General features: G+C 37.9%; 1 protein-coding gene across 1 annotated transcript; it reads left to right on the forward strand.

The window, feature by feature from the left end:
* Positions 1-1,599: 1,599 nt before the first annotated feature.
* Positions 1,600-14,344, forward strand: MMADHC (metabolism of cobalamin associated D). Its single transcript, XM_063318377.1, has 7 exons — positions 1,600-1,845; positions 3,833-3,977; positions 4,272-4,489; positions 6,275-6,380; positions 6,791-6,921; positions 9,784-9,870; positions 11,727-14,344. Exons 1-7 carry the CDS (start codon positions 1,831-1,833, stop codon positions 11,919-11,921), a joined length of 897 nt encoding a protein of 298 aa, XP_063174447.1. The 5' UTR covers positions 1,600-1,830; the 3' UTR covers positions 11,922-14,344.
* Positions 14,345-16,745: the final 2,401 nt, after the last annotated feature.

Here is a 16,745-nt window from a genome sequence, read left to right on the forward strand (position 1 = left end):
TTCGGGAGCAGCTCCTTGGGCAGCCCCGCACTTTTCCCCGGAAGGGAGTTGCTGCCCGCCAGCGAGCCCGGAGGAGCATCGCATCCGAGGTCGCGACTGGGGGATGCTCTGGTAGTCGGATGCCTCCAGGGGTGAATCCCCAGTGGCTGGGGATGATGGGGGGTGTCGCCCTGCACATCCGGAGGGTGGCAGGTCGAGGAGTTTCTAGGCGATGCGCGGGGCGGCCGCGTCACAGAGCTTGTGCGGAAGGAGGGGACGCGGCTCTCCGCGCAGCTCTTCACAGGGCAGGGGCCGCCTTCGCCGCCTCCTCAGCATGGGACTTTGCGCCAGTTTTAGTCTCCAAGAGGGGCCGCCGTTTTACAAATCCTAATGCGACGGGAAGAAGTCTCGCTCGGTCCCTGGGTATGCCTCAGCAACGCTTTAGGTGGGCTCATGCGCATCCCTGTCCTGTTTATATGTATGTCTGCCTGATCCTGGCTGTGCTTCACAAAGAGGTCAGAGACACTAGCTGTAGTCTAACGAATGACAGACTTTGTTAGGGATGCTCATTTGGGGTTTGGTCCACTCCATTAAATACGGGCACACAGTGATGGATTGATGTGACATCAAGTTGGTGTCAGTTCTTAGCAGCCACACAGATTTTCTGGATGACATCTGTCCCTAAGCTGGTCCTTTAGGCCTTCCAACGATGCACTCGTTGCTACTGTAACTGAGTCCATCTAACCTTGTTGCTGGACATCCTCTTCTCTTTCCTTCCAGCTTTCCCAGCATTAGAGCCTTCTCCAGAGAGCTAGGTCTTGGCATACGGTGTCCAAAACTTACGCACATATCTGATTGTGAATGCAACAAAATTATTAAAGGGAGCAGTGGATGCTTATCTGGTTCTAAATACATTAAGCATTGTGGACCATCCAGTCCACCTTAGACACTACTTGATATTATTAACAACTTTTTCACTACTTTCTTTAACCTGGTGCCTTATAGGCTGGGATTGATTGGATCTCTTATCAGGTACATGTGGAAGGCCTAAGACTGGGGAAGGCCATAATAAGGGGGGGAAAGGCAGAAAAGGCTGAATACAGATGAACAAAAGATTATTTGAAAAGAAGATAGAAGATATGAAGTGTCATATCTGGACTCTTTAAGGAACTCCATTTGACTATCCTGGATGACCTCTTTCTCAGTAATTATGCACATCATCTCTTGCAAATCACCAACTTAAAATATTTTGTTTGGCCATATAAAGTTTGAAACTTGTCAGAATAGTGAGTGTGCTAATGTTGAAAAGGAAGAATAATAGAGAACCATGTTCCTATTTGTAAGACTTTCAAGGGAATGATGTATCTCACAATCACAAGTTCATTCCTGAACTTGTTGAATTGAGTGTGTGTGTGTGTGTGTGTAATTTCACAAGCAATGTTCTAGCCAAGTAAGTCCTGTGGATATATCTTTGATAAAGCATGTTGTTAACTTTATAAACAAATGGCTTCTAATTTTCTAATTCATGTTCAGTCTCCTGTGAGTTTAAGTTGGAATTCTCTCTCTCTCTCTCTCTCTCTCTTTTTCACAACTCATAAAGACCCTGGATGTTAATATTAGGAGTCATATCCTGCCCTATTGGATCCAAATGAAATTTTGTGTGCATGCTTCTCTATTAAAATGGCTGTAAAGTGAGCCTCATTCTGAAGGCTGTTCAGATTTAATCATCAATTGAAGAATTTATTTTTAATAGATTATATTATATAATGCTATGCCATGTTTACTAAGTTGCATTTCAGAGCCCCTCCTCTGTATTTCTCTATTTCAGAGTTTCTTTAAACGAAGAAAACCATGGAAATGGCCACTGTAAGTAATGTAGCTAATTTGTATGATACAAGACAGGTAAATACACTTATATGTAAGGGTTTTTTTAAAAAAATTCTGTTGTGAGATCAATAACAAGGAAAAAGACACAATACAAAATGATGATATATATGATTGGAACTAGTATGTTTTCAACCCTATTATAAAAATACTGCACATTGCTTTTGGTTCAAATCTCTCAAGTATAACGCATAATTCATATACTTCTAAATAATGTTAAAATAGTTAATCCTGTGTATTTCCTCATGATGCATCTACAGATCATTGCAATTCTTTGTATTAATATAGCAGCCCATTGTAGATGATGGGAAGAAGCAGTTCATGTTTTACTATAGCTTTTTTTGTCCTTGATTTAGAAACCTTGACATCATTTCATGTGGCAACCAAGAGCATAGCTTTTGTTGCAATCTTCCACCCACATATTTTAAAATAAACCTGACTAAAGGTCCATTGACAAAGGTATAAAGATGGTAGAAATAGTAAGACCAGAACTATTGGTAGTAAATAGTAAGACCAGCAGACTGTCAGCCAAATGATCAATAGTACTGTTGTTATTATTATGGCATCTGTCATTGTTAGGCTGTACAATAAGCTACACTAAGATGGTACCAGACATCTGAGCCCTATTCATTTAGGCCATGTTCAGATTAAAGAAGAAAAACAAGCCATGTTTCCATTAGTTTGTGTTCTAATGTGGTCTAGTGGTTAAGGTGCTGGGCTAGAAACCAGGCGAGTGTGACTTCTAGTCCCGCCTTAGACATGAAAGCCAGCTGGGTGACCTTTCCAGGCCAGTCTCTCCCTCCAGCCCAACTCACGTCACAGGGGTGGTGTTGTGGGGAAAATAGGAGGAGGAAGGAGTATTAGGTATGTTCCCCACCTTGAGTTATTTATAAAAATAGTAAAGGCGGGATATAAATAAATAAATATTTTCTGGCCTCATTCTTATCAGACTTTTGAGTTTAGGAGTGTGTTTGATAAAGGAATGCAGAGGGCTGGGTTAAACTTCCTGCCACTGTAAAGAATGGTGAAACACTATCTTCAGCTTATCTTAAACTGGCCTGCCAGCTTTGTAATAAGAAATGTGCTATCTCCAGATAAACTAGTTTAACTAACTTGTCACCTATCCTACCTAATAGCTTTGTCAGAGGAAAAATTGGCATACTTACATATTCTTTTATCTTTTTGCATCCTTTGCTGTGAGATATTCCATAATTTTTCATGTACAGGTAGTCCTTGCTTAGGAACTGCCTCGTACAGCAACCATTCACAGTTATGACAGTGATGAAAAAGTAACTTTGTGACCAATCCTCGCATTTATGACCTTCGCAGGTCCGTAAAGCAAAGGAAAGCTGAAGTAAGATCGTAAGCACAGTCACAGTTTCACTTAGCAACCACTTCACTTAATGACCAAGTTGTCGGTCCCAGTTGCAGTCGCTAAACAAAGACTGCCGGTATGTGTTTTAATGTAATCTTAGTATATACTGATTTTTAGATATAGTAACTTTATGATAAATCTTATGCAAAACTCCAGCATCTAAAATTTTGATTTTTATTCACACATTTCAAAGTATTTTTTAGAAACTGCTAATTCAGGAAACTAACAAGCAAAATTCAGAGATGGTGAATCCTTGTTTGTAATGGATTCTTGGGAGGGAAGAGGTGTCCATTCTTCCCCAAAGCCTGTTAAATCTGAGAAGTCTGTCATGGCACTCATTTCCATCGTATGTGTAATGATGTCCCTCATCCAGAGTACTACAGATGCGGTGGCCTTGCCTGTTACTTCAGTGGAATAGCCAGGAGAAAACTTGGCCAAATGCCTCTGTAATCCAGTGAGTGCCCATTCAATCAAGGCCTCGCTATCATATGTTCCATGCCTGCACCAGCTGTTGTGGAACGAGACTCTGAGTTCTAAGTCCTCGTTTTCATATGCATTCTGTGCTGCCTTCAATTTTCTTTGTGTCCCCTTTAGGTACTTTGTAACAGAGCTAGACTGGTGACATACCTGCCAGGATTTTATTCTTTGGTTAGAAGGGTTGTAACACCCAAGACTTTTTCCACAGCAGGATCATCTGGCTCAGATGAGCCTTCTATTGCTACTCCGCCTCCTGACATATGTAAGGAACACTCCAATTTTCTCACGTTAATGAACATTAAAAAACCATCTCTTTATAGAAAAAACTCATACATATTTTAAGAAATCTGTGTCTTTTGGAACTGATAGCCCAACTTCAAGCATTTATTTGGAACTAACTTCCACTGAGATAAATGGGACACGCTTTTTCAGTTTCTATTGAACAATATGCTTCTACTTGTAAGCAGCAATATTCAAAAAGAAAATTTTTCCTTTGCAGCTGAAAACAATTGTGTACGTGTGTGCTTTAATATGACACAAACTTAACTTTTCTCAGGTCCAAAAACTGTGTGGCCAGATGAAGTAATGGGACCTTTTGGTCCCCAGGACCAAAGATTTCAGCTACCTGGTAACATAGGTTTTGACTGTCATCTAGATGGTACAGCATTTCAGAAGACAAGACAAGTTCATAAAAAACTGCCTGATATATTAATGGAACCCTTGGCAAGTGAAAGGCATGAATTTGTGGTGGCTCAGTATGTCAATGAGTTCCAGGTAAGAGTGGAAATATCCTGGGAAGGTGAGACCCAAATCTAGCAGTGTGTTTGCCACTTCCACTGGTGCATGGCATAAGAAGTCCTAGGTGCATCTTTACTATAGACTTCAACTTGCATACTAATTTATCATCCACATGGCAATTGCTAGGCCAGACATTCCTCACAGAGTACAGATATGTCAAGAGGTGGATTCAGTTTGATCACAGTTTATCATTTTGAAGTCTTTCAGCCTTCTTAGTTTCTGAATGTGTCTCATTGGCTAAAATAATCAGTTTTCTGAATAGTGACTACTTATCTATTCACAAAAACCAACAGAAGCCATGATTATCATGTTGTCAATTGGAAGGGAGAGGGCAGGAAGCCAAAATCCATATGAGTAACTATATTTAGTAGTAAATGTAAAAAAATACATATTTTAAGTAAAACAGGCCTCTAGGCATAGGTTTTTCTGATAGAAAATAATATTTGTAGGTTGTTCTAAAACTTACTGGTGGAGGGGATCTAAGTAAATGATTGTTAGATCCCATTTTAGGATATATATATTTTGACAGTGCTAAAACTGTTTCCATCCTTTTGGAGACACATAATTGCCTTGGTTGACTTAAAAAAAAAACCCAACTAGGCAGTCCTCACCAAGCTGGGATTCCAAAAGTTCCCACCAGCTTCCTCCTGCTCTATAAGATTGCAGCCTAAGTCTAAACCAAAATGGGAAACTTGCACTATATAGCTAGCTTTGCTCATTAAGTGCAACACATTACCATATGCCCAGAGTCAATTTCAAGATGGGCGGTGTAAAAATACGATAAATATATTAATAAAATATTCTTAATCAGGACTGGCTATAGTGACATCACAAAGCATTTCACAGAGAGTTTGGTTAGGGAAGGGAAGAGAAAAGGGATTATTTTTCTGTTTTTCCCATATCTTTGGATATGTTGGAGGAACACCTAAATTTTCAGTCAACATCATACTTACTTGTAGATAACCAATTGTTTCCAAACTGTATACTTTGAGAGAACACCTACCCATTAGTAGCTTCAATATACTGGGGAGGATTTAAAAGATTTGCCATAGTTCATTTTGATTTCTGGCATAATCTGTTGACTCTCATTGCTATTCTACCAAAAATTGGTGTTCATCCTAGAATAACTAGCACTCCCTTTATCTGCACTTTATAAGGAAAGTTCAGCTGTGATGGGCAAAGAACCATGTCAGTATTCTTCCTTTCACTGGGGAATGCATCACGAGTTTTTGAAGCAGAATTTGAAAAAACAGTCACACTAAACACTCATTCCAAGAGCAAAAATGCCTTTATGGTTTGCTCTGTGTGTGTGTGTGTGTGTGTGTGTGAGTGTGTGTGTGAGTGATGCTTAATGATCCTTTAATGACAATTGCTGAAGTTATGAGACGAAACAACAAATGTATCTTAAAGTGTATCTTTGAACCTTGTTTAATTATTTTACAAATTGTATATGCTGCTCCAGTCTTAGACTCTGGACAGCTAACAGTCATAAAAAAATTACAAAATCATAGCAACATAAAAATCAGGCATAGCTCAGAATTTTGAAACTATGTACAGATGTATTGTCAATGGTATGTTACAGCAGTGGCTTGTAGCTTGACAAGAATTCAGATGTACTTTACATGCCCAGAAGTTAAATAATGTATCGTTTTGCTGAACCTTAGAATTCCAAGAGCTGGAATAAAATGCTAAAATAAATCAAATACTTTCTAACCAATGGTATGTATTAGGTTCAAAACTTACCTCTTTTTGTTTTTTCAGAGCAATAATGCTGTCAATAAACAGGACATTGCCAATGCTAAAAGTTATTTTGAAACTGCAAAAGTAGAATGTGCGATACAAGCATGCCCAGAACTGTTGCGCAGAGGTATGTGTTCCCCCCACCTTTCCATAATGTTAATTATATAAAAAAAGAGTGTATAGAATTGTAGCTCGAAGAAACACATGCATAGATTTGCCATTTAAGTAACATTTATAACTAGCATGGTAATTTGGTGGGTTTTGTTGGGGTTTCAGTACATTTGAATTAGTTTTCTTTTCAATTAACTTTCTTTTGCCTTTTTTTTAAATCCTAGAGCATTTTTCTATATTAACAAAATATTTAGTGCAGCAGTCAAGGAATAGCCTTTAGGGAGCAAATGCATCTTCCTTCTGGTTGCTAGAGGCTGAGTAATAATGATTGGGTTAAGAATTTTTGTACAGCTTGGGACAATGGTGTGGAATTAGATCATTGGAAAAGTTATTTAAATTATTTCATAGAGATCTTGTTTTTTGTAGATTTTGAGTCAATGTTTCCAGACGTTGTTTCCAATAACATAACAGTACTAACAGTAACACAGAAAACTGTAAATGACATGACTGCATGGAGTGAAGAGGTAGAAAATGAGCGAGAAGTCCTCATCGAAAATGTAAGTGTAAATGTTGGATGATCAAATCTAATTGCTTTCCATTACCCATTCTGTGTGTGTGTGTTTATATTTCAGTACTCACATACATACATACATTCCTAACCCAGTGTAAAGCATTTTTTAAGAATGTAAAACATATTTGAAAGGAGGCTAATTTAATAAATTGCATAAACCGAAACGAACTACCTAGATATATCCATGATGTCACCAAAAATCAAGTTCAATTCAGAAGAGACATTTTTTTAAATGGTGAACCAACCTCCTTTATAAAAACTGTATACGTAAATGCACACACACCCCGCACCCATACACACATGATTAACCATTTGAATCTTAGGTTTAAAAGTCATTATGGTTGTTCACAAGGAAGTACTAATCCTAAAAAATTTATGCCTGCTCATTCCTAGCATCACATGATGACATCTAATGATTTTCATTCTGTATACTAAATTAAGGCTTTCATCTGAAAGCTTGTTGGTACTTGCTTAAATAAAAGCTACAATTAGCTCTGCACATATGCAAAATTGCCACTAGAGGTCATTCTTTTTCGGGGTTCCTTTTTAAGCACTTTAGCTTAAAGGAGTCACTAATTATGTTCCAACAGATGTCAGTGTTTACTGCTGGTATTTTCCATAAAATGTTATGTACTGAACATGTCTATTTAAAAGAAATGTTCGCATTTTGAGAGTGTTGTTTTCCATTTCTGCTTGAATAATTGTAACGTAACAATAGCTTGTAGTTAACTGCTAGAAATAGTTCCTTTAATTTCATTTTCAAGCATTTGGAGCTGTAATTATCTTATTATATTGGAAGATTATTGGAGGGAGCATGAAGCTGCTTTCTGGCTTCTAGATATGGGTTCAGAAGAAAGACGCCTGACTGAATGAATTGCACAGCCTTAGTATTTATTGATTCCAAATAAGTGAAGCGATATTACTTTAATGTATAATTTATAATTTGGAAATTGATGAATTAGATATTATTAGAATGAATTGTGGGAGTTAAGTTTAATATGTGTGAAATATATGTAGTTTGTGTATGTCATTGATGAAAAATACTGCTTTCCATTTGTACATGTATTGGGTACAACTCATGTTTTCCATCTTTTTTCAAAATGGTATTGTGTTGAATTACTTAACAAAAGAAAAATATACATATCAGTTGGTGAAATAATATAGCTTCAGACTTAATATTCATAATAAAATTTTTTAAAGGAATAATAAAAGGAGCTTGGCAAATTGTGTTCTAAACAGAGCAATTACAAAACTTTTAACCATTACTGCTTAACGCTCTTCTTCTTCAATCCTTTTTTTTAAAAACATAGTTTGGATATTGATAGGCAGCACGTAGCACATAGTTTGTTGTGGACGATGGCTATAGATTGCTTCTTCCGATGTTGTATGGTAAACTTTTAGCCAACCCCATGCTTGAAAAAATTCAGAGTTCTTGATTATCTGATTGATAAAGCCAAGAAGAACATTCCATCTTTAACACATAGCAGTTGATTCTAAGTCAGATCATTCATTTTTTTTAATCTTGCAATTTGCTTGAGAGTCAGTTTAAATTATTTTTAATTTAATATGACGTAATAAGGCAAAGTGCAAGTATTGATTCTTTGCAGACATCGCAAAAAAGAGAACCATTGAAACCAGTTAAGCCTTAATTATCATAATTTTCCCTTACATTCCAACTGGGAAACAATGGTTTGATTGCAATCTTAAAATGCTAGCTTGTTCTGAAGCTGACAGCAATACTTTACTGGTTAAGACAAAACTTGAAATTTTATTTAGAGATTTGATTTGATTTTTCGCAATGCATATATGGGTAAACTGTTCTTATTTGGTTTAATAAACCATTCATGTATTTGAAAGCTATCTAGATATAGTCAGCTTTTCCTGCAGTATATGTCCCTTTTATTAGGCTTGATTTTAATATAGTGCAAAAGTTAATCATAGATGTGTTTGGTAAGACACTTAATAAAGTTCATTGCAAATGGCTCAAGCCACTGCTGTATTATAAAATACTATTTTACATTAGATGTTGTTTGGGGTTTGAGAAAAACATCACTTTCACCTACAAAGTTATATGTCCCATTTGGTTTTGGCTTCTCTCTGAATTGATACAATATACTTAGGAGTAAGTGAGCTCCCGTTGCTAGTCCCAGCTCCTGCCAACCTAGCAGTTCGAAAATATGCAAATGTGAGTAGATTAATAGGTAGCGCTTCGGCGGGCAGGTAACAGCGTTCTGTGTAGTCATGCCGGCCACATGACCACGGAAGTGTCTACGGACAAACGCCGGCTCTTCGGCTTTGAAACGGAGATGAGCACCGCCTCCTCGAGTCGGACACAACTGGACTTAATGTCAAGGGAAACCTTTACCTAAGACATTACCTCTGCATGTACCTGAAATTTATTTATTTATTCAATTTAATTCACTGGATAAAGATTTAGAAAGCGTCCTTATTATCATTGTGGACCAAATAATTATTTTTATTTTCTGATCAAGGCAAAGGAATAGATTAAAGTGAGAAAAATAGATGGTGTGTGTTTATTTTGCCTTAATTTTAATTGTTGTGAGATTAAGAGATCAAAACTAACATCACACTTCAAATGAACAATCAAAGCAATTATATTACCCACGCCCTGTAAAGTGTTTACTTTATTGACTAGCACAAAAACGTCCTTCTAAACTTAATGTGATCTCAACATAGGTTAATAATTTTCATCCTGTTAGTAAAGACATTCAGCTTGGTCAACTGAAGTTCTGAGCATTTGCACTTCAATTTTGTACAGGGAAGTAAATGTGCGCTTGATATAGAAAGTGTATTTTGCATTTTTTTTTTTAATTTTCCTTCTTTTTAGTTTATCAACGGTGCCAAGGAAATTTGCTATGCTTTGTGTTCCGAAGGCTATTGGGCAGATTTTATTGACCCAACTTCAGGATTAGCAGTAAGTATGTATGTTGAAATATTGTAAGGAGAGGAAAACCAATCATGTTCATGCTTAGGCAAACTAGCAATAGGGTATACAGTAAATCCTCTGTCAATTGTTTGTTCATGCTGGTTGCCCTTAAAGGCATTAATGGGCTAAATTATTTTTGTTTAATAAGTGTGTTGGTATGGCATTTCTTATCTATCACTGTAGGAGCTCAAGCTGGTGCGCAGGGTTCTTCCTCTTCCACACTTAGTGATATAAGAGCTTTTTGAGGTACAGGTAGTCCTCAGTTTAACAACCCACTTGTTCAGTGACCACTTGAAGTTACGATGGCACTGAATGAATGGTACTTACGACGGGTCCTCAAAGTTCCAGCCACCCCGGCACCCCCTAGTCATGTGATTGCAATCCGGGCACTTGGCAATCAGTTTGCACTTAATATGGTTGCAGTCATGAGTACTGATGGCGAGCAGGAGGGGGCCCCCATCCAGGGTGGAAAACGCACACATAGTACTGAGGAACTAAGCAGCCATTCAAAGAGACACAGATCAGACCCGCCTTAACTTTTGGGCTTTATATGTCTGGGTTTTTCCCACGCTTCTTCAGTTTGTTAGGATTCTGTTTTATGTAGCAGTAATAAACACTAGAGACCTACTCCTCATCTCAGCATGATTTCTGACTGTTAGGACAGTTGCAGCATCCTGCAGTCACGTGATCACCATTTGCAACTTTCCCTGCCAATTTCCCACAAGGAAAGTCAATAGGGAAGCCGGCAGGGAAGGTTGTAAGTTGCTCCTGCCACTTTTTCTCCCAAGGAGTTACACTATGCAGTATGAGATCCCAAGGATCTTGCACTCTGTAGTGCACACTCGGGCCACAGCACCCTCTTCCCCACCCAGCCACACTCGTGCCTCACAGCAGCACCCTCTTCCCAGCCTGCACACACTTGCATGGTGCAGCAGCAAGCCCGCCACAGCACCCCCCGCCCCACCTCACTCCATAGTACTTACCCGCCTGCCTACTTGCAAGCCAGCTGGGACTTGCAAATTCTTGCCAGCTTCCCCATTGACTTTGTTTGTGGGAAGCCGGCAGGAAGTCGCAAGTTGCAGTCACGTGAGGTCCTCACTTAAAGACCCATGTTCCTTGCTTGGCAATGGCGATGGGGACTGCAGGCATTGCTGTCACTAAGCGATGCAGTCATGTGACATCACGCTTTACAACCACATTGCTTACTAATGGAAATTCTGGTCCCAATTACCGTAATTAAGTGAGGACTGCCTATATGTTATTGTGAGAGACTAGCAAACATCATGTATGAACTTTGGTTTCCCTCACCCTAATCTGGCATTGTGCCACAGTGGCTCTTGCTTTTTTACGCGTGCTAAATGCATGCTCCATTTCAAACTAAGATAGTGATGCATTAGAAGTGCTAGTGTTTGAGATGCTCCTCTGTCATTATTCTTTGTATGTCGTTAATCATCATGCAGGATGACTTTTCTATGTGTAAAACCAAATCACGTGAAAGGAAAAAAGACTAGAATATAGTCTTCATATTCCTTTACTAGATGTCATACTTTTTCTCCCGTAACTTTTATTAACGAACTCTGACTGTGTTTAGGTACCCTTTTCTAGAATGGGCTATGGCAGTCTTTGCAACATATTGTTGATTTATTAAATCTATTTTGTGAATGTGAAAATTAGGAGCATGATATTGCTGATAATAATTGCACATCAACTGTTCTTTGGCTCATTCAGATAATGCCTCATAGAAATAAAGGGTAGTACATGCAGTTACTTACAGAAGCAGGATTTTATCTAATTAAATCAACTATTACAATACTCTATGTTTCATTCTTTTTCTCTCCTTTCAGTTCTTTGGCCCTTATACCAACAACACTCTTTTTGAAACGGATGAACGCTACCGCCAGTTAGGATTTCTTGTGGAAGACCTAGGCTGCTGTAAAGTTATTCGGCATAATCTCTGGGGAACTCATGTTCTAGTTGGAAGCATATTTACCAATGCTACCCCGGACAGCCCTATCATGAAGAAACTTCGTGGCAATTAATAGCATCTTCTCACTTAAAAGTTGGTTAATAAACATTGTTGGAGATAGATAGATAGATAGATTAAATATGCTGATTTATAGATAGTAAAAGATCTATTATTTATTCTAGGTTTCATAGTATGTGATTTATATACCAATACAACATTTTATTTTTGAGATTTGTGTATATAGCCTCTGAAATCCTGAGATCCTTCACTCATGTAAATGATATGAAACACCCTCAGCAATTATACTTGAGAATACAAATCCTCAACACTTTCACAGTACTTTGGTTTATGCATCTTTGGTTATAACTTTGAAGAAGAAAAATGGGGTTGTACAATTGTCTCAGTAAAAGAAATAACTATCTCAGCTCTTCATTTTTACCAGAACCAGTATTACATGTTGTTTGCATATTACCAAAATAGCTCAACTTGATTATTTAAAGATTGTGATCAACTTGGATTCTGTTACTACTGATGGTAAAACATAAAGCAACGTAACACTATTGTGTGTTAGTGTGAAATATTTCAGGTGCGATTCATCTCTTGAATCTAGCTTGCCATGTTGGTGGCTCTTTCCTTGAATACAGGTATAGACTGAAGCCTACTACCAAATAATTATCATTTCTTGAGGCATTACAGTAGATCACAGATTGCTGTTTGTTTCTCTGAGCACAAGGTATACTACAATTGCCCAACACATCAGGTTACGTTGAACATCTCTAGTAACTTGGGTGTCTCAGGTTAGCATTCCTCAACTGGATTTGGGTTGTAGTATATCAGACTTGTCAATTGAAGGCAAAAGCTGTTCAGTGAGATTCTGCAAAAATCCATGGTTACACTGATGATTTAAGATCCATGTCTCATGTGCAGTTTGGCTGCAGAGTGGTGTATAGTATCAGTCATTTGTATATGTGTCAGTGTATGCCTATCGTTTCTTTTTTTTCCCTGTGATTTTGTTTACAATAGTTGAAGATGCCACATATGAATATAACGCTTCTATTGGCTAAAGCCTGGTTTATGGATGCTGCAGAATAAGGAAATGGAATGAATGATCTGATCGGGCTGGACATTTTATATTGAAAGGTAGTATTAAAATATTTTAAGTACATGAACAAACTGTAATGCCTATGGAAGAACAAGCATCATCCCCTTTTGCAGCAGATCTTTCCTGTCTGGCCTCCGGCACGCCTTCAAAGCGTGGAGCTGTGTAGAGGTAGTTTGTTCACAGGCAGAGGCTGTTCCAATAATGGGGAGGCACCTTTGGATTTCTCCCCTATTGGTGAAGAAATCTTGTTTCTTGTGCTTTCTTGGGTAAAGAGGAAAAAAAAAGTAGGAAAATGGAACTTGTTTCCCTGATGTTCTTACATGGGAAGATTTTAATTTTCTGTTGGGCCATTCAAATGGCAGAGTCTTTTATTCATTTTGCTGGGTGCCTCAACCAGCCCTCAATTTCTTAGCAACCAGTTGTAGTGAAATCTTGTTTCAGGTGTTACATGTTGATGAATTGTTGCATCAGGAGTAGTTTGAATAAGTTTGGCATCTTTTAAACCATGTTCTAGGGCAGGTGTGAATTACTACTGACTGTAGCATCATGAGGAGCTAAGGGTACTACCTTGGGAATAGTGGCATCGTGCAATTCTGCCCATTTGCCTCTAAGCAGGAAAGGTTCTGCAGGAAGGAAGGTCTGATTTCTTTATTTTTCTTTCTTATTTATGTGGATAAGAAAGACACAGACTTTTTCTTTCTCCAGAAAAAGGAAAGATATCACCTATCAAATCAGTTGTTGGAAGATGGTCAGGACAGAGGAAATCCTTGCCTAAATAAAATTTTCAAAGCTATATCCACTTCATAACATAAACTTTTATTTATTTTCATTACATTTTGCAAATATTGGCAGGCTGCTATTTAGACAGCTTCATCAACTGTAAATTTAGGTATAATTTGAAATCTGCTATATGTGCACCTATTTTCATACTGAATAAATGCTGGAAGAAGAAACACATGTAAATACTCATTCATCCTGACATAATTTGTAAGTTGTATATTGGAAGTAACATAATTGGAAGTAATTTCAGCTTTTGCAAGAAATAAAGTGGGGATTCAATATTGTGGGCATAATGTAGCTAGTTTAACAGGGTACTTTCTGTATTAACAGTTAATTTTTAATGCTGCCAGTATGATTGTGATATATGAAAGAGAAGTGACTGAAATATAAATTAGTTGGTGCTGCTATATTTTTCAAGAATGGCCTTTTTTCCCGTAATAATTTATCAATAAAACTGTTTTAAGTACTGTCTTATCTTTCCAATCCAAGTAGAGGGGCTGTTTTATGAATTAATGGATGCAAGTATGTTACAGTTCTAAATACTTCCTGTATAGTAGTGAACTGCTCTTTATAGAGTGAAAGAGGGAATAAATTTATGTCAGTCCTTGTACTTTTTTTGTTTAATCCTGCATTGAAAATTCTATACATAATACAACCAGTTCAGTCAACTACTAGCACCATAAAGACGTCTGTTGCTTTCATAAAAGTTGCTGTGCATCGTGATTTGATACCTTAAATTCCAACACAGAAAATCTCATAATTCAGATTTTGATTCAACCATGAGTTGATCTAGGCATACCACTATCACCAAGATACGCTCTGGCTCCCAAATTTATTATATGATTTGATCAAATTGAGTCTTTAATAAAACAGCTTTGAGTGTTCTAAGGTGGTTTTTCTCAACCCTGGCAACTTGCAGATGTGTGGACTTCACCAGCCAGCATGTTACAAAGTAATTTATCAATCAGTTTTATTTTGGTCATAGACAAGCATAGAACTAATAACAAAGCAATTACACTAAAATAGAAATAAAAATTTAAAAAATCATATTGATAGAATAAAATAAGGTAAAGATAAAATTGTTAACATAAAATTACAGAGTACAGGAATTAAGAGAATCCTATAAAATTGCAATTAATTGTACAATTAATAATTTCATGCTATAAATAGCATTTAATAGATAACTATAAAAGATCATAAGTCATACTAGAATTTATAAAACACTTCAAGAATGTAAAGTTATGCGAACTTATATGAAAGTCTAATACTTGCTGAAGCTCTGCTAGGGTTTGTTGGGATTAAGACAATTATGGTTCAGCCAGTTATAAGAAAGAAATAGCAAAATAAACCATAGATTGGTATGTGTATATTTAAAAGGAAAAGAGAAAAAGAAAGGGAGGAGGAAAGAAGGGAAAAGGAAGAGAAAATATATTGAGTCCTTTTAGGGGGAGATGGGCGGTGATAGAAATGTGAATAATAAATAAAATAAATATTGAGTTGTGGAAGCTTAGTTAAGGCTCAGCATCACCTCACTTGCAGGAGTTGTTATGTTTAATCATAGCTCTGGCGCAGAACTGGGCTACATTGTCTGAAATCCCTGCCTCCCGGTCAGCTAGCAAGAGACTAAGGTGATCAGCCTCAGAACTGCCTGGGTATTGTGTTATACATGGAATACACACATCTGGTAGATCTCTATAAAAAAGGCAACACAGCGACACAGGAGCCACAGTTTCAATTTTCCCCTCACCATGACAAAGCCGCAGCTCTTTTGGTATGTTATAGAACCTTCCTTCCAAGATGGCGGAGGGAAGGACATTACAGCAAGCAAGAGTAAAAGTTCTTCTGGTGTTTTGGGGGGGCAATATTGTAGAGGTAATGTGCAGGAGCAACACTTTTTTGTGGGGCCACTGAATTAATATATGGTGGAACCTGGCTAAGTTCATTTTGCTGGGCCATATCCCTGGCACATTGCTTGAAAGTTGCTTTGGCCTGATCAAATCCCATTGGAATCGGGGAAATAATTTATAAGAGAGATGCATCTAACTTATTTTTAACTTAGTATCCATAAAACAGTGGAAATCAGTTCTAGTATCTTTTTTTTAAAAAATTGAATGCATTTCATCTTCTCTGATGTATATATATCATATTCCTCTTGATTGTTTAAGCTCACCTTCCCCAAACTGAGTTCCTCCAAATATTTTACATTACAGTTCCCACAGTGCCAAGTCACCATTGAGACTTATTGATATCTGGAGGGACTTACAGAAGGCTAAGCACATGGGGGAAAAAATTGAATGCATTTCAGAAGTGATTGGAACAAATAAGCAGGTCAGTAGGATCATGTAGCTTTTAGAAATGTACAGATGCTTTTAGTTTTTTTTCCCATTTACTTTTGAAAATAATGAGTCAATGAAATACCCTGAGCTAAGTGAAAAAAATTATTAGTGTACAGTTGCAAAGCACGTCAGATTTATGACATTATCTGCATACCATATTGTGTGTAAAGCCAAGTTGCATTAAAAGCCACTTTTGCACATTCTGGTGTAATGATCAGCTCGCCTGGCGACTCTCCGGTGGTTTCGGGTGCTCTTCGTTCTCCAACCTCCTCTTCCTCCAGGCTGGAACTCGAACCCTCCTGTACCCATGAGGGTTCTGGAGTAGGGTTCCTCTCTGTTCGCCTAACCGTGGAATCGGGCACCCCGTCGCCCGCTTCCTCGCTTCCACCGGTCTTGGGTTTGGGTTCGGTCATCACTAGCTCTACTCCCTCACAAGATCAAATCTGGAAAGGGGCTAACGGTAAAACTTTTTGATTCTCAGCTTTATGTAATGATTGCCTATCCTAACATACTCAGACGCACAAGCAGGAGCTTGAGAATATCTGGTTTATTAAAGAATAGCATGCAAATACAAAGAAAGCTGAGAATGAGCAAAAGCGCACCAAATACAAACTAAAAACCCTCGGTGCAAACGTAATCCCTCCCCTCGCCCAACTGTTTCAAATTCCCCACCCCAGGT

The sequence above is a fragment of the Candoia aspera genome, chromosome 1, assembly GCF_035149785.1.
Source record: "Candoia aspera isolate rCanAsp1 chromosome 1, rCanAsp1.hap2, whole genome shotgun sequence".
Taxonomy (NCBI): Eukaryota; Metazoa; Chordata; class Lepidosauria; order Squamata; family Boidae; genus Candoia; species Candoia aspera.

Excerpts from the sequence above, each read along its gene's own strand:
- MMADHC (XM_063318377.1), top strand. Across the intron at positions 3,978-4,271 it reads TACTCCGCCTCCTGACATAT|GTCCAAAAACTGTGTGGCCA; the intron begins GTAAGGAACACT and ends AACTTTTCTCAG. Across the intron at positions 9,871-11,726 it reads ACCCAACTTCAGGATTAGCA|TTCTTTGGCCCTTATACCAA; the intron begins GTAAGTATGTAT and ends CTCTCCTTTCAG.